At 62.6% G+C, this 22,148-nt stretch overlaps 2 protein-coding genes across 6 annotated transcripts in view; one reads left to right on the top strand and one right to left on the bottom strand.

Moving 5' to 3' along the window:
- Nucleotides 1–5,217: 5,217 nt before the first annotated feature.
- INPP5A (inositol polyphosphate-5-phosphatase A) overlaps nucleotides 5,218–22,148 on the bottom strand; it is a 125,803-nt gene continuing 108,872 nt past the window's right edge. For 2 of the 5 annotated variants that reach the window (XM_036439275.2, XM_036439276.2), the window contains 5 exons: nucleotides 19,654–19,727; nucleotides 15,840–15,951; nucleotides 14,202–14,270; nucleotides 13,362–13,398; nucleotides 11,862–13,223 (listed from right to left, as the gene is read on the bottom strand). In XM_036439275.2, coding sequence (XP_036295168.1) covers nucleotides 13,174–13,223; nucleotides 13,362–13,398; nucleotides 14,202–14,270; nucleotides 15,840–15,951; nucleotides 19,654–19,727 — 342 coding nt within the window. In that variant the 3' untranslated portion in view covers nucleotides 11,862–13,173. Of the gene's footprint in view, nucleotides 5,230–11,861; nucleotides 13,224–13,311; nucleotides 13,399–14,201; nucleotides 14,271–15,839; nucleotides 15,952–19,653; nucleotides 19,728–22,148 lie in introns of those variants that run through there. The other 3 variants (XM_045582164.1, XM_036439278.2, XR_006741738.1) reach the window with 2 other exon arrangements.
- Nucleotides 9,096–10,498, top strand: NKX6-2 (NK6 homeobox 2). Its single transcript, XM_036439279.2, has 3 exons — nucleotides 9,096–9,641; nucleotides 9,717–9,889; nucleotides 10,091–10,498. The coding sequence occupies exons 1-3, from the start codon at nucleotides 9,236–9,238 to the stop codon at nucleotides 10,340–10,342; spliced, it is 831 nt and encodes a 276-aa protein (XP_036295172.1). The 5' UTR covers nucleotides 9,096–9,235; the 3' UTR covers nucleotides 10,343–10,498.

Consider the following 22,148-nt stretch of genomic DNA (forward strand, 5'->3'; position numbering starts at 1 on the left):
TCCGTTCCAGTTGTATTTTTAAAAGTCAGAATCCTAATTTAAAGCACCTCTCCCCTCAGCAGGCCGCCTGCCCACCCCGGGGTCCCTGTGCCTAGAGGGGGGCCTGTTCCAGTGGGGCTGCCCCAGGTGGGGAAGGGGGGCTGGGTGAGGGGGCTGGGGCTCCGGCACGCGGTGTCCCGCCACTGGGTGTCACTGGGCCCAGGAAGTGCGGGCTCTGTGTCCACACTTCACGTTCCTCCTTCACTTCAGCCCCTGGAATCCTGTCACCCAGACCCGGACCGAGGCCCATGCTCCTGTCCTGCCCTTTGCCAGCCCCTGGCAGCCTCCACTGGTCCTGGCACCACATCCTCACTTCCCAGCATGGGGCTCCCAGCAATGTCCCTGCTCCCCTGGGAGCCACCCTGCCCCACGCTGCCCCCTGGGGCCTGGACACCTGGGCCTCCCGCCTCTCCTGACCTCATTCCCAGGCTCGGCCACAGCAGGCTTCCGGATGGATCCGGATTAAGAAAGTAGGTGGGTTAATAAACCAAAATGTCCACAGGCCCTTGTATATAAATTTCTATTAAGTTCCCGCATCCAGCACTGGTCTCTCATAGTTTAATTTCTGTATTAAATAATTAAAACTCTATTGTCAATGGCTGTGAACAATTGTTTTCCTTAATGATCTTTCCAGAGGAGCCAGTAATTTTATATCTTGTAAAGATGATGAACGGGCATCATTATCCCATATTCCTGAAATATAGCCCAGCGGCGTCACCAGAGGCCATCTGTATTCAATTAACGCTCCCGCGCGAGGCACCGCATCCCTCCACGCCGGGCTGTCCTCCCCCTTTACGACGGCGATGATGAAGATAGAAACAACCAGTTTAATTATCCCATTTCCAACGGTGAAATCAATTTGCCACACGTGTCCACGCTTAAAAGAGACGATGAAGAAGGCGGCGGCCTGGGTCCCGGGAAGGGCAGGCCGGGCGGAGTGGCCAGGAGGCCCCTCCCCAGTCCGGGCTGGGCTGGTGGCGGAGCAGGGAGGGGCCGGCCTTCTGAGCTCTGGTCCCCGGGGGTGCCCTGCCCTGCCCTCCCCACCCCACCCCCAGCATCACTCAGTCCCTCCGTCCCCTGCAGCAGGTCCCTGAGGCCCGCCCTGCTCGCTGGACCTACAGGGCCACGGGCTGCTCCCCGTGGGGGGTCGGGGGGACTGCACGGGGGTGCGGCCGCTGCCTCTGTCTGGGTGATTCCAGGGACGCGCCCTGCCCTGCCTCTCCGTCACTCCGCGGGCAGGCGCTGTCGGCCACACAGTCTAACTGTTTGACGTTTTTATCACCCTCGTTGGGAGCGGAGGGAGGGGCTGGATTGATGCTCCGTGCGGCTGGCTGGTGGCCGGCATGGCGCTGAGGGGCTGAATTACGGGGGACTCTTAAATTTTCTTATTATAGATTTTAATTCTTTATGACAAGAGGCGAGAGGGGGCATTGAGACACCGAGGTGGACCTCCTCTGCCCTGTATCTGGGATCAGGGTGCCCCCCCCCCCGTGTCCTCCCCCCTTTTCTGGCACCTGCTGCCCCCAGGCTCTGTTCTGGGGGCATCGGGGGACGGGGGTGCTCAGACAGTGGGACGGGACAAGGATCATCCTGCCTACAACCCGGCCCCCAGGACACACCGTCTTGGAGATGAAGCTCTTGGGCTCAGCACTGCCCCCCGAAAGATGGGGCTGCTGAGCCCCACGCCCGAGGCCGGTGTCATTCCGGTGGTGTTTCCAAGCCTCGGGAGTTGGGTCTGGTCAGGAGCCCAGTGGCCCCTTGCATCTCCTGCCCATGGGTTTTTATCCGCACTGAATCCGTTTCTCCCCTTCCTGCTATTAATTCCAGTTCCCTGTGTCACAGGAGCCTCACTTTTCTCTGTCACAGGCACTGAAACCTCCCCCCCCCATCCCTCGTTCACTGCCAGACCTCCTTATTCACGGCCGGCTTGGTCACCCTGGAAATATTTCACACACTGTTCTGGCCTCAGTGTGACTCTCACGTCTCGTGACGGATGCGGACGGCGGGCCCCCAGGCGTCACCCCACCCGGTCACTCGGGCCCCTGCCCTGCCTGCTCGGAGCCGTGCGCACCCTCCGGTCACACACACTCCACGGCGGACTGGCCTCCCTGGCAGTAATGCTGGAGACCCGAGACCCAGCAGAAGCCACTCAGGCGGAACCGGGGCGTGGGGGCGGGCAGGCGTCCCCGAGGACCTTGCTGGCCTGGGCGCCCCGGGGAGGGGCAGCTGTGACTGGACGGGCCAGCTTGGGGACAGTGGGCGCTGGGGGCTGGGCAGTGGGCATGAGGCAGAGGGAGGGTCTGGGAGAAGGCGTCAGAGCCAGGCTTTGGGGGGCTGGGTGGACGGCCCTGGGCCACAGAGGCAGGGAGTCAGGCCCCATTTCCCGGGGACTTGCTCTGAGTTCCTGAAGCGAGAGGCCTGCTGCCACCACGGGCAGGCTGCGGGGGCGGAGGCGGGCGGTGACAGGTGGGAGGCATTGTCTCCTGGAAAAGAGGGGCGGGCCCGGGGGCGGAGGGGGCCACCTGCGGTGGGCAGGTCTTCCCATCGGAGAAGCCGCTGTCCCTCCCGCAGCCCCTCTCGGACGCCTCTCTGGGGGGATGCCGTGTCCAGCCCTGTGACGGGAGGGACAGCGGTTCCACTCCGAGAGGCCAGGCTGCAGCCCTGGACCGGCCTCAGGACCGAGGGCCACCTGACAAGGTCTCTGTCCCGGCACCTGCCGCCCCTCCCTCCAGGAACAGGTTCACGCGTGGTTTGCTGGTAAGCCATGGGCTTGGGGTCGGAGGCCGAGGTCTGGATGAGGTCTCTTTGTGCAGGACCCCCCGCCTCTGGGGGTGAGCCCAGCACCCTCCTGCCATCCTGGGCGTCTGCCTTCCAGGCCACCACCACCCAGGCCCTGCCTACAATCCGGGGCTCTGAGTGAGGGGGCCCCGGCGAGGCTGAAGAGGGCGAGACCGGTCCCACCCCACTCCACCCACTGAGCAGGCGCTGGCGGCACATCAGCAGGAGCCCGGTGCTGCCGCCTGCCCCATGCTGTGGCCTCGGGCTTCTGTGTGCTTCCTCTGGGGCCTCGGTGTTCTCTGGGACCCTCCTGGGGAAGGCAGCACCCTCTCCAGGGCACGTGGGGCCCAGCGGGGAGGACAAGCTGGAGGCGCCAAGTGAGGAGGGGCCTGCGACCCCAGGGGGCACCAGATTTTCTCCTGGGCCCCAGAGGACCAGGCAATCAGCCTCATGGGTGGGTCCAAGCCGCCCAGCTCTCCCCCAGCCTCTGGTCTTCTTCTTCTCCTCCTCCTCCTCCTCCTTCTTCTCCTTCTTCTTCTTTAAAATATATTTTATTGAGTTTTTTACAGAGAGGAAGAGAGAGGGACAGAGAGTTAGAAACATCGATGAGAGAGAATCATCGATTAGCTGCCTCTTGCACACCCCCTACTGGGAAGGTGCCTGCAACCAAGGTACATGCCCTTGACCGGAATTGAACCTGGGACCTTTCAGTCCGCAGGCTGACGCTCTATCCACTGAGCCAAACCGGTTTGGGCTTGCCTTTGGTCTTCTGGCGTGGGCCCCTCCGGCCGCCTCTCACAGGCCGTGTAAGTAACTGTGGGCACAGTCTTCAGACTGTGGTCCATTTTCCACACTGTCGGCTCCTCTCCCCGCTCCCCCGCCCCCTTTGCCAACCCGGCAGGGAAGCTCCCTCTGCGACAGGCATTTCCTAGACCTGGGGCAGGTGTCAGAGGGGTTCAGGCCAGGCGTCCACGGGGCAGCCCCCCACACGCCAGGGACAGCTGAGGCTGCTGGACGCCCAGACGTCGTCAGGAAGGGGCATCCAGGGGGCAGGCGGCCACCCACCCCGGGAGCGCTGGCCACGGCGAAGCCCAGCCCTCCGAGGGGAAGCCTCCCCAGGGGACAGCGACGGCTGGACGGCAGCCAGGAGCCCTTCCTTCCGGGAGCACCCACGTGGGCAGGGCTGCTCCTGAGCATCCGCAGCCGCGGAGCGGGCGCCCCACACAAATCTTCCCCTGGGCGCTCAATTAGCGCGCTTGGCAGGTGGTCAGATGCCCCCCGGAGAGAGGCCCCGGGAGAGAGCTCATTACCCAGGATCCCACACCTGTGCCCGCCAGGCCCCGGGGAATTAGCTCTGAGCGTGATTTACGGCCCCTCCCTGTGTCCTTTCCTGAAGGAGAAAGGTTCTCTGGGCCGCAGAGAGGGATTCCGATTCAGAGGCGCTGTGTGGCAGCTGCCCTGAGGGCCGGGGCCTCTGCGGTCCCCACAGCTGGCTGCCTCCTCCTGGGAGCCCCTCCTATTTGGGTAACTGCCCTGTGCCCCTGGCCAGGCTCCTGTCTGCACCAGGGCATGGAGGGGGTGGGGGCGATGTCAGCAGGGACCTCTCCGGGGGGGGGGGGGTGCTGGCCCTGCTTGCTGGGTGTGCAGGTCCGGCCCAACGTGCCCCCAGCGGGGGTGAGGCCACAGGCCTCCCTCAGAAGGAAAGGCTCCCCAAGGCGGGAGGCAGGCGGGCCTGGGGTAGGGAGGGGCTCAGTCTTCAGGTCAACCAGATCCACATAGGATGTTTCCTCCTGGAGTGCCAAGCTGCCTCTGTTGTTAATTCATTCATTCATTCAATCATTCAATCATTCCAACTCTTCACGTGGGTGCCTGTCCTGACCAGGGTCCCTGTGGGATGCTGGGAAAGGAAGGGGGCACCTATGGGCCATTGGCATGGAGAGCACGAGGTTGAGGCCTGGGCTGCAGACACGGGTGGTCCTGAGGGAGGGGAGGAGGAAGTCCAGGGGTGGGGGCTGCCAGGTGAGCTGAGGGGGGCAGAGGCACAACCTTGAGCATCAAATGAAGTTAACGGAGGTGTGTAGCATGCGTATGCGGCACCTTGAAGCAGCCACATCTGCCCTGTGCACATCTGTCCCAAAAGCAGAGGAGGGCCCCGTGTCCTGCCAGTTGTCGGGGAAGCCCCACGGGACCCACGTGGTTCTGGGAGCCAATGAAAGCACTTCCTTCCGAAACACGTCTGGGTGGTTCCCTTAGGACAGTGGTCAGCACACCGCTCTGTTGACTAATGAGTTTGCCGACCACTGGGCTAAACTGTGGCATATTGTGTGGTAAAGGGTTCCCCATGGGGAGCGGGCCTAAGCCGGCAGTTGGACATCTTCAGTGCTGCCTCAGAGATAGGAGAGGCTCCCGCCACTGCCACTGTGCTCACCAGTTATGGGACCAGCTCAGGGCTTCTGATGGCACTGAACGTCTGCCCCCTGGTGGTCAGTGTGTGTCATAGCTACTGGTGGTTACGCTGTTCCATTGATTTGCATATTAGCCTTTTATTAGATGGTCAGGAAATGTATTCAGCAGAAGTGAGCCATGATGAGATGCCTGGAGAGTGGTCCAGGGCAGGAGGCGGCCAGCACGGTGCGAGGGGTTAGGGGAAAGGTCAGGGGTGATGAGGCCTCAGACTTTGGCTGGATGTAGTTATATGGTGATTAGGCCAAGTTGGAGCATGGAGGCTGCACCTGGTGATAATGCAGGTGAGAGAAGGGCAGGGGTTGGGCCAGGGTGACCAGCTGGGCCTCCTCTGCCCATCTATGTGTGCCCCTCCCACCCCAGCCTAGCCCCCTCCCCAGCCTCCCCTGCTCATTGCCTTTCACAGTCTCCCTTGCTCCTCCACAAGGCTGGGGGTTGGGGCTGTTGGCTCCCACAACTGGGCCCTCAGTGGGGATGCGAATCCACAAGGCGCCTTTCCCGCTGGGCCTGCCTGTCAGGCTCCTAGCCTGCGGGGCTTGCCCCAGGTCCCTTGGAGTAGGAGGGGCTGCCATGAGCTCCAGCCTGAGCCCCGCCTTCAGCCTTCCCAGAACCAGCTCATCCTCTGCATCCCCAACCCTGTCCCCCTCCCCCAAGCGCCCTATGGGCCCTGGTCCCCGGCCAGGCCAGCAAGGCGCTACTGCGAGTTCCATTGTTTCCTGTTTGTTACCAGCCACGGTGAGCTAGGGGCCGGAGCTGGCCGGTTCTCGTGGTTCTCCCAGGGCGCATCTGGCCCCTAGCAGGTGCCCAATAAGGAAATGCTGAGCGAGTAAGGTCTCTGCCAAACGGAGCTCCCTCCATCCCCCTGGACACAGCTAGCCGTCCTCGTTCGCAGGACGTTTTCTCTGAGGCCAGGAGGTGGCGCTGGCGAGCCTCTCCCCGCCGAAGTCCGCCCCGGCAGCGGCCCGCCCCGGCGCTCCTTCCTGTTGGCAGCCACCGAACTTCCCAGGAGTGATCCTCGGAGCCCACCGCGGGGGGCGCGTGGGGGCGCAGGACGAGGGGGTGCGGCGGGAGCCCGGATGGGGGGGGGGTGTCGGAGAGCAAGCAGCGAAGCGCCCAGAGACGCGGCAAGGGAGGATGAGGCTAGCCGGCCTTTCTAAGGGGCCAGGGCGGGCAGCGGGCAGCCTATGCTGGCCTCCAGGCGGGTGCGGAAGCGGTCGGGGCTCCGGCTCGGGACCCAGCGCGCAGGGCAGGACCGGGGCCCGGGGAGCGCACCCAGAGGCCTGGGACCAGAAGAGCGTGGGAAAGAGGCCGCCCTCACCCGCACCCCTGGCGGCGCCCCAACTCACCCGCTTCCTGCAAAGTGGCCCCCGGCCCCCATCCCGCACCCCCGGCCCCCATCCCGCACCCAGCCCCCATCCCGCACCCAGCCCCCATCCCGCACCCCCGGCCCCCATCCCGCACCCCCGGCCCCCATCCCGCACCCAGCCCCCATCCCGCACCCCCGGCCCCCATCCCGCACCCCTGGCCCAGGCTCCCTGCAGAGCCGTGCGCGCTTCGGCCGGTGGAGACGACAGTCCCACTCACGACCCCAAGTCAGCCAGGAGGGCCTGGCTAGCAGGTGGCCTGGGTGGTGGGGCGCAGGGCAGCGCAGCGGGGTCTTTCCTCGGCTGAAACGGGGCTGGGAGTCCCCCTCCCCAATCCGGCTGAAACGGGGCTGGGAGTCCCCCCCCCCCAATCCGTCCCGGGTTTAAGGAGCAGAAGGACGGCGCTCAGAGCTGGGCGTCCCGCCTGCCCTGAGCCAGGGCTGCGGGGACCTTCCGGAGGTAACAGCCTCCACGGTCCCGCCCGTCCCTCTGGGCCTGCCCCCAAGAACCGTAGGACGCTGCGGCCCTGGGGGGCTCCAAACGCAGAGGAGGGTCCGCTGCTCGCCTCTCCCCTCGGCCCGCCTCTCCCGCCTCCTCCGGCCCCGCCTCCGAGCCCGCAGCTCCCGCGCTCAAAGGAGCCTCGCTGCCGGCCGCCGCCTCCAGGGAGCCCGGAGCAGCCCAAACCCCGCGAGGGGGAGGGGGAAGGGGAAGGAGGAAGGGGAGAGGAGGGGAGGGGGCTCCCGCTGCGGCTCTGGGAGCGCACACAGGCTGTAGGTTCCTCCAAGAAAGTGGGGCGCGGGCGAGGCCGGGGCGGACCCCCAGCTGCGGGAATCCCAGGAACAGCGATCTGGGTGTCCGGGGCCCTGGCTCTCGGGCCAGCCGCGCCCGGATCCCCGAGAGCGCGCGGCCTGGGAGGAGGGAGCTGGGAGAGGGACTCCGGGGCGCGGGGCTGCACCGCACGCGGAGCCGGCGGCCTGGGCGCGCACGAGGCAGTGGTCACCCGCGCCCGCAGCGCGGCAGCGGCTCTCCAAGCGGCCCTCCGCCGCGGGGGCTCCGCCACCGACCGCACCAAACGAAAGCGGAGCCCCGCGGGCCGCGGTGCGGGCGGCGCCGGGCCACCGCACACAGCCGGCCCGGCGGCCTCCGTTCCCGCCGCCCAAACCCCGGCGGCCGGGCCGAACCGGCAAAGTCGTTGAGGACGGACCGCACCGCGCGAGGCCCGAGAGGCTGCCCTGGCGCCCCAACTCCCTAAACGCTGTCCGTTTCCGCACGTTTGTGCCGCGGCCCCAAAGGAGCAGGAACGGAGTTCAGTCTGCCACTCAGGAACGGTGGCGCCGCCAAAAAGGACCAAGGCAGCGCCGCCGGCACGCACCCAGCGCCGCGCCGGCCCGCGCTCGGCTCCACCGCAGCCTCGGAGCCACACCAGTTCCCGGGGAGGGGGTTTGTGTACCAGAGGACACCCGGGCCCCACCTGCCGTCTAAAGGCCGCTGCACTCGGGATGCGGACCCGCTTCCTGGGCTGAAATCCAGGGCCCTGCGCCTGCCGGGGTCCCCGATCCCGGGCCGCGGCTGCGCTCACGAGGGAAGCCTGCTGGGCTCGGTGGGTCAAGCCCGGGGCTCAGGCTGCCTCCCAGTGGGTCTGCGGCTTACGCCGTGTACCCAAGAGTTTTACCGTTATACCCACGATGCCCGCCAGGCAGGCCAAGGCCGTCCCCGTGTCCCAACCTGCAGAGGACAGTCCTCGGGCTGGGAGGGACAGGGAACCGCCGGGCCGCGGCCAGCAGTCTCGCATGTGGCCCAGGGACGGGCCTCGTCACCACGCCGGCGGTTTGTCAGTAAAAGTAGAGGAGATTCAAGAGGGGCCAGGCCCTGGGCACCCTCGGACTCTGAGCTCGCTCCCTCCGCCGCGGATTTGCGCCCTGAGCTCAGGGAAATGTTTGCGGTCCTGCCGCCACCTGGGAGCGGGCCGCCGGGGATCCACGGGGCAGGGCGCGGGCCGCCTCCCCCTCCCGCGCCCTCCCGCGTGGGGCGCTTCGTTCGATGGGGAGCACGACGGAGCTGCGTAGCGGATCCTCAAATCTGCATTCTTTCGGGCGATAAAATATGCTCTCGTATTTTTTCCTGATTTCCCATTAAAACCTTTGCCTAACTAAACTCCCATCCAACGGGATTTATTTCGTCCCGGGGGAGATAAATCGGGCAAATTTACAGCCCGGAAGGCACCTGCCGCGCTAATGGGCCCTTCATGGAGTGCGCGGCCCGCGGGGGCGCGCGGCGGGCGGGGCGCTGGCCAATGGCCGGGCCGCGGGCGCCCGCAGCCAATCAGCGCGCGCGCCGCGCCGGGGCCCCGCGGTTATCAGCGCGTCCGGCCCGCGCGGCCCCGCTCCGACCGGCCCCGGAGCCGCCGCCCGCGTTCGTCCCCCGCCGCCCGCCGCCGCCCGGCCCGCGCCCGCCCCGCGCCCGCCCGCCCTCCGGGGCCGTCGGCGCCCACCGCGCCCAGCGCCCCGCCACCCCGTGCAGCGGCGCCCGCCCCGGGCCGCGCGCAAACTTTCCGGGCCGGATGGGCGCCCGGGCCGGCGGCGGCGGTGCCCATGGACGCTAACCGCCCGGGCGCGTTCGTGCTGAGCAGCGCGCCGCTGGCCGCGCTGCACAACATGGCCGAGATGAAGACGTCGCTGTTCCCGTACGCGCTGCAGGGCCCGGCGGGCTTCAAGGCGCCCGCGCTGGGCGGGCTGGGCGCGCAGCTGCCGCTCGGCACCCCGCACGGCATCAGCGACATCCTGGGGCGGCCCGTGGGCGCGGCCGGCGGCGGCCTCCTGGGCGGCCTGCCCCGTCTCAACGGGCTCGCCTCGTCGGCCGGCGTCTACTTCGGGCCCGCGGCCGCCGTGGCGCGCGGCTACCCCAAGCCGCTGGCCGAGCTGCCCGGCCGCCCGCCCATCTTCTGGCCCGGCGTGGTCCAGGGCTCGCCCTGGCGGGACCCGCGCCTGGCCGGCCCGGGTGAGTGGCGCGCGCGGGGGCGGGCGGGGGGCGCGGGGCGGGGGCGGCGGCCGCGCTCACCCGCTCTCCCTGCAGCCCCGGCCGGCGGGATGCTGGACAAGGACGGCAAGAAGAAGCACTCGCGGCCCACCTTCTCGGGCCAGCAGATCTTCGCGCTGGAGAAGACCTTCGAGCAGACCAAGTACCTGGCGGGCCCGGAGCGCGCGCGCCTCGCCTACTCCTTGGGCATGACCGAGAGCCAAGTCAAGGTGAGGCGGCGCCGGGCGGCCTCTCTGGGGCCCCGCCGCCCCAGGCAGACCCTCCCGCCCGCATCCTGCGAACGAACGGCCCCCCGCGGCCGCCGGCCCCTAGAGGCGCGGCTGCCCTGCTGCAGGGGTTGGGGGGCCAAGGCGCGGGGCCCGGGGCGGGCATTTCGGGGGGTGCAGCCTGATGGCCCCCTGCACCCCCAGGTGTGGTTCCAGAACCGCCGGACCAAGTGGCGCAAGCGGCACGCGGCGGAGATGGCGTCGGCCAAGAAGAAGCAGGACTCGGACGCCGAGAAGCTGAAGGTGGGCGGCTCGGACGTGGAGGACGACGACGAGTACAACCGGCCCCTGGACCCCAACTCGGACGACGAGAAGATCACCCGGCTGCTCAAGAAGCACAAACCCTCGAACTTGGCGCTGGTCAGCCCGTGTGGAGGCGCGGGGGACGCCTTGTGAGGTCTGGCGAGGCCGGAGGAGGGCCCGGGCGGAGCGCAGCCGGCCCTCCCCACCTGCAGCCGGAGTTGTATATATATTTTTACAGAATAAGTTATAAAGCTGGCGGCCCGGGCCCGGCGGAATCACTTTGTATCATCAATAAATTATTTAACACGGCCCGGCGGAGCCGCGGCTCCGGCTGCACCGCGTGTTTCTTCCCGTCCTGTCTCCGTCGCCGCCGGGGTCGCACGCGGCAAAACCGGCCCGGCCCCCGCACCCTGGAGCGGAGGCTGAGGGCTGACGTGGCTGCTCGGGCTTCTCCGGGACCCCGAAGGCCCGGCCCTGCGAACCCCAGGCGGGAAGGAGCCGCTGGGTGCGGCGCTGGAGGAGCTGCAAGGAGCCAGACGGAGCGGGCGCGGCGCCTGCAGGTGAGACGCGGGGCGCAGGTACAGCCTCTCCTCCCCTCCCCGGCTGGGGCCTGCCAGCTGGGATGAGGTTTGGGGCGGATTGAAACGCATTTGGGGGCAGACCTGCTCCCTCCCGGCCCATGGATCTGCTGGGCTGTGTATTCAAACAGCCTCAGCCCCAGGAGCTGGATATTTTCAAGTATTCCCGGCACTCATGTGGGGTGCAATCAGGGGTTTTTGGATTTCTCTGTACCATGGCCTTTCAACTCCATTTCAGATCTTTCCTCAGTAGAAAGCGCTAGTTAATGCAAACTACTCTGAGGGTGTGGGGAGCAATCCGGGAGTCGGAGCTCGGGGAAGCGCGGTCCCATCAGCGGGTAATCTCGGCCAGGGGAGTGGGCTCTGCAGCTGGCTGGCTGGGGAGTCAGCGGGCTCCGGGTCTGGGCGCGGGGCGGACTCCCTCCTCCTCCGGTTCTTCCCGCCTTCTTTGGGCAGGTCCAGGGCTGGTCCTGGTACCACCACTCTGATTCTGTTACCACAGACCATCGCCCCGGGTCTGCATGTTGCATCTTAAGGGGCATAAGGATTGAGTACTAATTTTAAAAATTAAATGTGATTGTGTTACTCTACGATTTCTCTTGGAGGTTTTAAAAGTGCTAAAGAGGAAGGTAAATAGCTGAAGATTTTTGGTTGTTTTGTGGGTGTTTTTTGCTTTTGCCACATGGCTGTACCATCTGAAAAACCAGAATTTCTAAGGAACCACTGGCTGTTTTTTCTTTCTTTTTAAGGAAGCAGTATGAAAATTTATTTTATTTCTTCAAGTGAACTATTGTCTCAGCTCAAGCTAAGAGCAAAGGAATCTTCCAGTTTCAGGTGGAGGAAAGCCGTGCATTTACATAATCTCCTGTAAAAATGCCGAGGGGTGAATCCCATTAGCTACCACCGCAATCAAAAAGCCAACAGATTACTTTCCCGCTCTTAATTCTCAGCTTAGTTTGTGTGATGGTAAATGATGGAAAGTAATTCCAGGATTCCAGCTTGGTCTGCAACAGGCTGAATGAGGAGGGTACAGCCCTGCCACTCAGCATTTCAGAGGACAAACGCGGGAAGAAGACGACAAAGCCAGGCAGCACTGCGTTCACCATGATCAATTTTATTGCTTAGGAACCGGAGCGGTCATTTCTAAAGGCCTCCACAGTGACCGACAGCTGAGACCCCGCTGAACAGAATCACCGCTTGGACGTGGACAGCACAGGGACCGCCCTGACCCAGACCCCCGTATTGTCAAGAACACAGATTCGGCAAGCGGACCCCGCATCACTTGCACTGGTAGTGACTGACCTAACAGCGTCTGCCTGTGGCCTCCAGCCCAGGACTTCTTAGTGTTCTAGAAGACGAGTAAACGCAGGCCCCGGCGCTCGCTCAGTGCTGGGAGAGTGTGGGCAGCGCGGACCTGCGTGGGGCGCTGGCAGCTGAGCCCGGGACGTTTACAGTTCTGTTCCTCTTAATGTTTTTATGTACAGCCCATGTTAAAAGCAGTTTTCTACTGGAAGCGAACTAGGCTATTTTTTACTTCTCCCATGATATTATTGTTTTATGTATAATACTTGGCACCATAGAACAGTAACAAAAGACAGACAAAACGGTTTACAAAATTCTTAAAAGGTACAACCAAGCCGGCTACGACCTTCACATTCAGGTCTAATATTACATGGGAGAAGGCAGAGGAGCGACGGCTGCTAGTGTAGCCAGGTGTACTGGCGCTGATCACCCACGACGCACTGCCCGCCACATCACCTGGTCTGCAGGTATGTGTGTGACCTTCACATAACTGAACTAGACTCCAATTCTACCCACTGGTATGACTCTCGAGCATTCATACTGGAAAGCATATTTAGCATAAGTTTTGGTAAGATTTATAAATTATTTTAAAAAGTATATATTTATATATATTTATATATAAAACTGGGAAGCAGCTGCAGTGTGATTCAGACACCATGTACATGGCAGTGGAAGGAACGACACAGGAGGGGCCGTCGGCTGGAGCCAGGGCCCTCACTGTCCTCACAGTGGCCACGCTGCCCGAGTCAGCACAGAGCCTGCTCCCGCCCGGGCACGCCTCCAGCTGGCAGAGGGGACATTTGACACCCGTGGGGTTCCCACACTGACAATTATTACAAACTGAAAACCGTGAAGTCTAAAATACAGAATCTCTGCTGTCTATTAGAGTTTTGGCAACAGGACTGTGACTTATTAAAAAACCCAATATTTCTACTTAATGTCACACGAACAGACAAGACAGTGAGGTATGTGAGCTCCCCCGGGAGGGCCGGAGGCTGAAGCGAAGTGTGGGCCGGCCGGCTAGCGGGTGGCGCTCGGGCGGGTTAATCGATGCAGCTGTTGAGTGTGGATTTCCATGGACGCGACTTCCATCTGCTCCTCACGCTACAGGCAGGGCTCGCGAAGGGTCCTCTCGTGTCGCTGGCATCGCCTCCCTGCAGTGGAACCAGTGGTTTGTTAAAGGGACAGACACACCAGGAAAAAGCTCAGAAAAGTAAACTCAAGGGAAGGAGCCATATTTACCACACGTCACTGCACGACACAACACTTGTGCACGTGTGCGTGAGCTTTACCTGCCCCGGGCGCCACGCGGAAGGCCAGGAACACGGGCTGCAGCGGGAGAAGAGGAGGGCGTCAGACCCAGGCAGCCCGCGCCACACCCACCCTCACCCTCGCCTTCGCTGCTCTGGGTAACTGCTAAGGCCGGTTACCCAGTCGTGCATGGAATCCAGCTGATGTGAAAGGAACCCAGGCTGGACGACCAGGGGCTCAGGCAAAGTGCCTTCGTGGTTTGTAAAGAGGTATTATTTCCAGATAAAAACTAAGGTTAAAACTGATGTAAAGACTGCTGGCTATGCCCCAAATAATGGGGGTGGGGCTGAGTTCCCGTCCTCGCCTGGGTGCGCCAGTGTGGGGCTGCGTCTCCGGTGCTGCCCAGTGGTCTCCAAAGCGGGAAAGTGTGGAGGCCTCTGTCTCCCTGGGGAAGGGCCACACCTGGCGCCAGCACAGCCCGCAGTGAGGATGCTGGGCTCAGGGGCGGGAGGCTCGTGTACAGTCAGTCCCTGGAGAGCTGACTGATGCTCGTCCGCCTGCGGAGACTGGCTCGGCATAACAACAATAAAACACCTCAAATGCACACTCGAGAAATGGCCTAAGAAATAATCCTCGGAGACACAGTATAGATGTATATATTTTACAGAATTTAATTGTGTATTTTACTCTATTGTGACTGGTCCTTTCTACCCACCTACCTATCTACCCTCCAAGCTGCCGACCACCGGGTATTTTACTAAAGTGAAAACAGACAGCGCGGCCTGTCCTGTGTGGCCAGACCCAGGAGGCAGAGAAGCAGCCGCCAGCCCTGCAGGTCCATCCCCGCAAGCCCCCCCCCGTCCCCGGAGCTGCCGCGTCACCTTGTGGTCTCCCATGCAGACGTTGGGCCCGATGTGGTCGTAGGTGACAACCTTCTCCTCGCTCTCCGACTGGGAAAAGCAAACAGAGGGTGCGGTGTGGGAGGCGGGCATGGCCAGCAGTCCAGGCCTGAGAGGGAGTGGCCGGCGGCGGAGGGCGGAGGCTCCTGGCAGCCGTGGCAGCACCTGGGAACCCCACGCCCACTGCCCAGCACCTCCCGTGCCTGGCGGACTCCTGATTTTGGGTTCGAGGGTTTAGAGCTTGGTCCTGGCAATCAGGCAGCCCTGACTGGGCCAGGACTTCACCCACAACTGAAGCACCTGGGACTACAGCTAAAGCTGTGCCCTCTTTGATGCAGCAGGAAGCTCACGGCCCGGTTACACTGCCGCCTGCTCACCTGCCAGGAAGTGAGCCCTCCCACCCCTCACCATCGCAACGCTGCCCCACAAGTGGGGCCATTCATCAAAGGCGGCGCAGTAATTTACAGAGGCAGCATAAAATTGCAGGTTTCCACTGCATAAGCCTGAGACAGATAAACAAATGACGGGGCGCGGCACACCTCGCTGAGCATCCATCACCGGTTCCAGGCAGCCCCGCCGCCCGCCACCTCCAGCGCTGTTGGGCGGGAGGCAGACGGGACATGGTGACGAGGAAACCGAGCGTGGCATGATGGATGAGGCTGAGGAAGCAGCTTGGCGCGTCTGTGGACTGTAACGCCCGCCGCCCGGCATCTCCCGGGGCATCCAATCTCGTCCCCCAAACCGGAGGAGACGTGAGTGTAAACAGTCTAGGACAGGGCCTTCCGCTCAATGCCTTGAGCCCTGAACACAAGCACGGCCTCCTGCCAGCGTCGGTGTAAGCCCTTGAGCTGTCTTAGTGCAAAATGCACTTTTCCAGGTAGGTGACACCTGTCTTATTCCTGCTCTGGCCGACAGCCTGTGCTCAGCTTGCCCATTAGGCATGAGCCCTGCCTACAGGTGGGGGGAGTGTGTGTGTGTGTGTGTGTGTGTTGGGCGGGTCACTGCCAAGGCTCCTGGCCTCGCCCTCAGAATGAGCCCTCAGAGTAAGCGCCAGCCTCTGGCTCAGGCTTCCTCCCCAGAGTGCTCCAGGCTCAGGGTCCAACCCTCACCAAAAAGGCGAGCAGCGCCTCTTAGTGGGGACTGCGGGTCCAGCTGAGCAGGAGTCATGGGGCGTGTTTGGGGCAGCACACGAACACTCTGCCCTCCTGCCTGCAGCCCGTTCCCAGTGGGTGAAGCCCAGGCTCTGGCACAGGAGCACAGACAGGACCAGCAGGTGCGGCCCAGGGGCGTGGTGGTGGGTCGCCGTGTCCCTGCCCTCTCCTACCCACTGCCTATATCACACAGGCCGCCCATTCTTACCACTTTTCATGATTATATTGATGGGGTTGACAAAACCAATTCAGATATTGACTCTTTTGAAAACATTCTTTTGTGTTAAAATGTGGGAACTGAAAAGCCCTGAAAAGTCAAGAGGCTACAGGAAACCTGAAAAATTTCCCACTATCGCATCTCACAGGGCCCAGACCCCGGCTCTGCCCACAAGCGCCCCAGGCCTGAGCACTGGCCTGCGGAGACCCTGGGCCCGTTGCAGGACGAAGCTGGGGCCTGCCCACCACTTACCCTCAGAATCAGCTCCTTGGCCGACGGGGACATGAGGACGCGGTCGCACCAGGCGGGGCACCGGGTGTTCATGTACTGCCTGCCCTGGCTGCTCTCCTCACTGTACGGGTAGCTGCAGAGACAGGACACAGTGGGTCAGAGCTGCCTGCTCGTCCCTCCAGCCTCTGCTCCGCGGGCACAGGGGCTGTTCGGATTCGCTCCTGAAGGCCCTGAGGATGATGGCCAGTGTGATCCAGGGAAAGAACACCCATACAGAAGTTTCTGGAACAAATTCAAACTCAATTTCTTAAAAGAAATGAGATCATCTATTACCTTTGCTTTTGTTTTTGGACACGGTCTGAAGTACAGTAAAATGCATGGGGAAATGGCGGCAGGACCTCACGTGCCCTGGTAACGCGACGTGCCCAGGCCCCACCTGCACCCCAGTGGCTTGGCAGGTGACTCTGCTGTGGGACGTTGGCCCAGAGGGACCCTGCGGAAGCCGGGGCCCAGCCTGGCCACATGCCCTCTCCCCCACAACCTGCTCCCTCCTCAGTTCTCATCTCAGGTAGCGCCCAGGTGCCCAGGCCATGGCCTTGGGGGTCATCATTGTGATGAAGACTGTCCCTTCCTGGCCTTGCAGGCCTCACTTCACTGACTGCTTGGCCACCGGGAGAGGCCTAGAGGCTCCCTCAGGAACAGAGCCATCACAGCCACCCAACGGGCCAGCAAGTGACGCCAACATGGTGAGAACCAAGAGGGGTGCCACCGGCCCCAAGGTCCTCAGACACTGGCTACCTCTTCAGTGTCCTGCAGCCGCCTGTCCAGGCCCCTCATGTCCCTCCCCCTGCGGACAGCTCCCTCCCGTTTCCGGAACTCACTGGGACAGTCTGCCTCAGGGCTGCACTGCCCCACGGGGCCTCCCCGGTGCCTGTGAAACGGCTAGCCCCGCCCATGGCCACTGGTGGGGACTGGGTGCCGTTATAACCAAGGACTGAGCCTGGGCTTGTGGAGGGAGCCTGGCTGCTCAGTGCGGACGCCCTTACTGTGTGCGCCTTGCTCGGCTTTCGCTTGGGACGCACATTTCTCCCGTGAAAGTCCCATGTGTTTGTGTAGTTCATTCTAAAACACGCTGTGGTGTTTGCCGTGAATGGCGCCTTATTCTCTTAAATTTTCCTGTCTCAGGAAAAGAGGAATGTGACTGGCTCTCTGGGCTGTTCCTGTCGGGGGCACCTGGCCGCCTCCCGGTCCCTCCGCTCTGGGCCATGAGCCCCACGTTGTTCCTGTGCCTCAAGCACTGAACCAGGGGTTGGGGTTCGCACAATACCTGGTATTTCTGCCCAATTCGCTGGTCCAGCCCCACAGACGCTCACCAGAGGTCTGTGACCCGAGCCCATGCTGGAAACCCCTGCTTTACTAACCAGAGACCCCGCGCAGCGAATGGTAAACAGCTGCACGGCTCCCACGCCCGGCACCACAGCCCAGCACAGCTCCCCCCAACTTCTTCCCAGGACAGCACAGCTGCTCCCCAACGCCTTCCCAGGACAAGCGGCAGTGCGTGCCAGCCTGTCTGCACATCACAGGCGCCTTGTTCAGGGCTTCTCAGTTTAACCCAACGGCGACCTGCCATGCCTGGGGCATGCTATCCAGTCAGAAGCCTGCGGTGGGGCCCACACAGGCCTTCCCCTTTCCAAAGGGACAACCTGCTCAGTCACTAAGCACCGCCCCCCTGGGGGCAAAGGTCAGGGGGAGGTCAGAGGTCCTGCAGGCTTGGAGCCCACCACCAGCTGGTCTTGGCAGGTTGGGAGGGTTTCTGCTAAGAAGTGGCTTCGAACAAGTTTACCCAGAGGGAGTCTATGGCCCTGGGACGTCCTGATGGCCCTGCCTCTGCCACCCCAGACCTGCTTTGTCCCGCAGCCAGCGCTCTGGTGGCCTCTGAGCCGGATGAGGTGAGTCAGGTGCCTCTTCCACCTCCGGAGCATCCCATCGTTGCCCTGTGATGCCATGAGGGGTGTCCAGTCACGTGGCTCCCTAGCCTCAGCCCCGTTCGGGGCTTCAGACGAGGGGCAGGTATGTGGCCAGACGCGCTCCCAGGAGTTGAAGGAGCCAGGCTGCACAGGCCATGCGGGGACGCAGTCTAGACAGAGACAGGGCTGACGTCCACCGGCCCAGGAACCACGTTTCTCCTCAGCTGCAGTGCGACCCTCTCCCTACAGAAACTCCCCTCCTGAAAGCACCTGGGGCCGGTTGGGTCCTGCCTGACGCACCCCGGACCACGGTGCGGTGCAAATCCAGCTGCAAATCCAGCAGGCCCGGCGTGAACAGCCCCCCAAGGCGGCTGTCGGTAGCTCTGTGAGCGATGGTCCCGTGCACACCTTGGGGCCGAGATAGTGTGCTGGGCCTGCCTCCTCTCTGTTCCCCGGTGGGGGTCTGAGAGCCCCGAGTGATGGCCAGTCTCTCACCCCCAGAGCCTGGGGCTTCCCAGCCACTCCCAGGACCAGGCCGGGAGCCAAGAGGGCGCTGCTTGTCTGGATGGGTCTGGGGAAGCCAGCGTGGCCCGAGGAGGGGAGCCTGGCGCTGCCACGTCCTTCCTCTCTCTGGCCAGGCGCTGCCTAGGCCAGCCCAGCAGCAGGGCGCCGGGGCCTGCTCCCTGGGGAGCTGACAGTGATTAATATGGTGCTTGCTGTGCACTCAGACTTATCTGAAAGCAAACCCTGTGCAGGGTGGGGACGTGGACAGCGGAGGAGAAACCGCCATAATGAATGGCAGGGTGATAAAGCTAACAATCGCCCACCTGTCCTCGAGGCCTCGCCCTCCCTCCCCCCCTGCACCCCAGGATGTGGGCAGTGGCCCCTTTGCTGGGGGACCAGCCCTACCCACAAGGCTCAGGTCTCCATGTGAGCAGGCTGGGCAGGCTGGGGCGTCACCAAGGCCGAGGCCAACACACAAAACTCTGCTGTGCTGGCCAGGCTGACTCTGCAGGCATCTCCTGGGCTGCCCAGTCTCAGCAGGAAGGGGCCCTTCCTGAGCCAGCCCCACCAGGGGCAGAAAAGGGGGTGCTGTCCTGCTTCTCAGGGGGCTGAGGACAGGGCCCTCGAAATCTCCTGTCCCCATATCACAGCCCTGCAGAGGCGGTGTGGTTACAGAGAAATGGTGAGGGAGGTGTCTCTAGAGGCTATTCCTATGTTCACAGCCCGGGCTCAGACACAGTTTCCACACACACCAGGTGTTACTGAAGTTCCTAGAAAAGCAAAGCAACAAACTAGACTCAAAGGAAGACTGAAGGAGGGTGGCCACCTGGAGACTACCCAGTGTGGCGAGTCAGAGGCGAGGGAAGCTGGGGCACGGAGGCGGGCCCTCCCGGGCAGAGCGGCACAGGCACAGGCACAGGCACATCGCCTGCTTTTCCTACCGCTGGTTCTCTGGCCCCTCACCCCTCCGGCTTGGTCCTGAGCATCTGCATGGGCAGCGTCCGCCCAGCGCTCAGGGACCGGCGGGACAGATGGGCGTCCGTGCTCCCTCCTGAGCACCAGGCCTGGCAAACGGCAGCGAGCTCGTCGTCCTTGCATGGGTTTTACAGTGTTACTCGTGTGGTTACAGACATGAAACCATAGATGTCACGGCTCACAGAACTAAGTCACGGCTCACGGAACGTTTGAAAAGCCTCCTAATTCTTCACTTAAAAACAAATGTATCTGTTGGAGGGAGACGGGTGGAACTGCTGCTCTGGGCTGGCTCCTTTCCTCAGGCCGCGGGAAGGGCCAGAGGTCTGGTGTGCAAGGGGCACGGGCGTCCGAGAGGACAGTTACCTGCTTGTCCAGCAGGTGCTCCTTACCTGGGAGGGAACGAGATGTCCAGTTCATACAGCCTGTCCTTAAAGACAGACAGCTCTTTGTCAAATTCTAGGAGCTGGAGAAAGAAAAGGAAGAAAAGGAAGTCACTGGTGCGCCTGTCTGGGGCATCGCAAGGTCACGGGGCGTGGTGGTTGGAGGGGCAGGGGCCTTGGAACTTTCAGGAACACGCGTTGCCCCATAGTCGACTGGCCTGTGTGCAGGCCACCCCCTCCCAATGAGAGCCACCGAGTGGTGTCCCCAAGGGCCTGTAGGTGCCCAGCAGCCCTCTGCCAGGGCCCCAGTTCATCTGGCCCCGGAAGCCGCACGCCCATTGCTGAGCAGTCGCTACCCACTGCAGCCACGCAGTGCAGCGGGTGGGGCAGGCCGGGGACAGAGGCAGTGTCCTGAGGAGGGCACCCCATTCCCATTTTGCCCAAACTCAGTCGGAGGTAAGCAGTGCCCACCTCATGTAGGAGCTGATAAAAATGGCCCCGGTTTGCACACCCTAGAGAGCATGGTGCCCAAGAAGGAAGGGCACCACAGTGTCTGGCCACACTGGGCTATGACGAGCCGTCACCACACAGGCCCTCGGATGCATTCATTAATCATGTCCCCTCGCAGCTGGGTGGGAGCGTGGCCTCGCGCAGGGGCTCCCCTCAAAGCCACCCCATCCATCACCCCCGAAGCGTGGCCTGAACACAGTAATTACCGCGTGCCAGGCTGCTACCTGAGCACGGTAGGCAGCCCCCGCCCCACCTGCCCCACCGTCCCCTGCTGGGAGAGAGGGCGGCAGAGCGGAAACCCCCCGGGCAGGAGCTGGTGGTGGCACTTGCGCTCTGAGAGGAGTGACCCAGAGCTCCTATGCACAAAGGGACCGTTTCCACAGCTTCAGGATTTCAGCCGCACATTCCTCAGACCCCGTCATGGAGCGCCTCACACCCTGCCTGGCGAGGCTCAGGACCCAGGGCTGGGGCCTGGACCCCACGAGGCCATGTGAGCCCACATCTGCTGGTGAGAAACGCCGGGGGAAACCTCACCGGCTAAACACTGCCCAGCAGCTAGGACCCTGAGTCCTGGGGGATGGTGCCAGGGAGGAGGGCCGGGGGAGAGAGAGGGGGAGGGAAGGAGAGGACTCTGGCTGAGAGTGAGGGAACATCTCGGGGACTGAAGTGCACCTTCAAGGGGAGGTGTGCACATGGGTGTGGACCAGTCCTGAACGTAAGTGTGTGTCTGTGCTTACAAATGTGTTTACATGTAAGTGTGTACTGGAGACGCAGTCCTCTACAGTCCCCTCTCTCTCTCTCTCTCTCTCTCTCTCTCTCTCTCTCTCTCTCTCTCACACACACACACACACACACACACACACACACACACACACAAAACACGCTCCAATAAGCACAGGTGGACAGTTTGTCAAGGAAGCTGGAAAACTTCAGGAGAAGCAGCTGGCGAGGCCTGAGCACGAGGCAGTTCCCTGTTCCTGTTCTCAGCTCCACTGAACAAGGCCTGGCAGCCCTGTGGCCTCCTAGCCACCCCCTGACCCCCATCTGTCTGGGGACAGCATTCAGGGATGGAGCCCCCTGAATCTCACCCATATTCCACTTGTTAAGGGTTTAAGTAAAAAGAACAGCAAATAAATATCTGGTTTGGAACGAATCGGAATCTTCCAGCTGCTAAAACAGGAGCAGCGCCAACCTGGGGAGGACCCAGCCCTCCAGAGTCCTCGTCCCCAGGTGCCCTGCCAGTCCTCCCTGCAGCACAGCCACACCCACTCCACCCTGAGTGCCTAGGGGCTTGCCAATGTTCCGAAATGCTCCTTCGTTCTGATTCTACGTGGGAGCATTGAGCCTCTGCTGTGCCAGGGTCTGTGCGGACCACCCATGCGCTCTCCACCGTCCAGGCTTCCAGGGGAGGAAGGCAGAGGCTAATTCCATATCCACACCGACAGATGCCCACCTGTGCGGTGACTGCTGCAGCGTTCCTAAGCCCTGATGCTGGCCACCAGACCCCAAACCTGGCCACCCTGGGCAGGGTGGCTGTGGGGCCAGGTCGGCCCGCTGTTTGGCTCTGACAGGTTGGCAGGACCCTCCCCTGTGGGACCAGCATGAGGACGATGCCCCGAGTGCCAGGGCATGGGGACTCTGCACCCCGAGCCACGCAGAACGATGGTCCGGGAGCCCATAGCAGGCACCACGCACTGGCTGTGAGCTGCTTCTGATTAGAAATTATGCGGCATGTCTGTGGATCATTTGTATCTCTTTGAGATTTTTCACAAACATGATAACCAATTCCGCATGTGTCTCAAACATTCTTCTTGATTACAAAGTGAAAAACAGCGCAGGGCGGTGTGGACAATGATAAAGCAGCCTGCTGATCATATGTATCTGTCAGGAGCTATGCCGGCCGCACAAATTCCACTGTTGCTGCCGAGACGCAGCGCTGATAAAGAAAAGCGCCGAAAATCAATGAGCCCCGAGCTGGAGCAGCTGCTAAACAC

Source organism: Pipistrellus kuhlii, unplaced genomic scaffold (genome assembly GCF_014108245.1).
Source record: "Pipistrellus kuhlii isolate mPipKuh1 unplaced genomic scaffold, mPipKuh1.p scaffold_m20_p_15, whole genome shotgun sequence".
In the NCBI taxonomy this organism is placed as follows: domain Eukaryota; kingdom Metazoa; phylum Chordata; class Mammalia; order Chiroptera; family Vespertilionidae; genus Pipistrellus; species Pipistrellus kuhlii.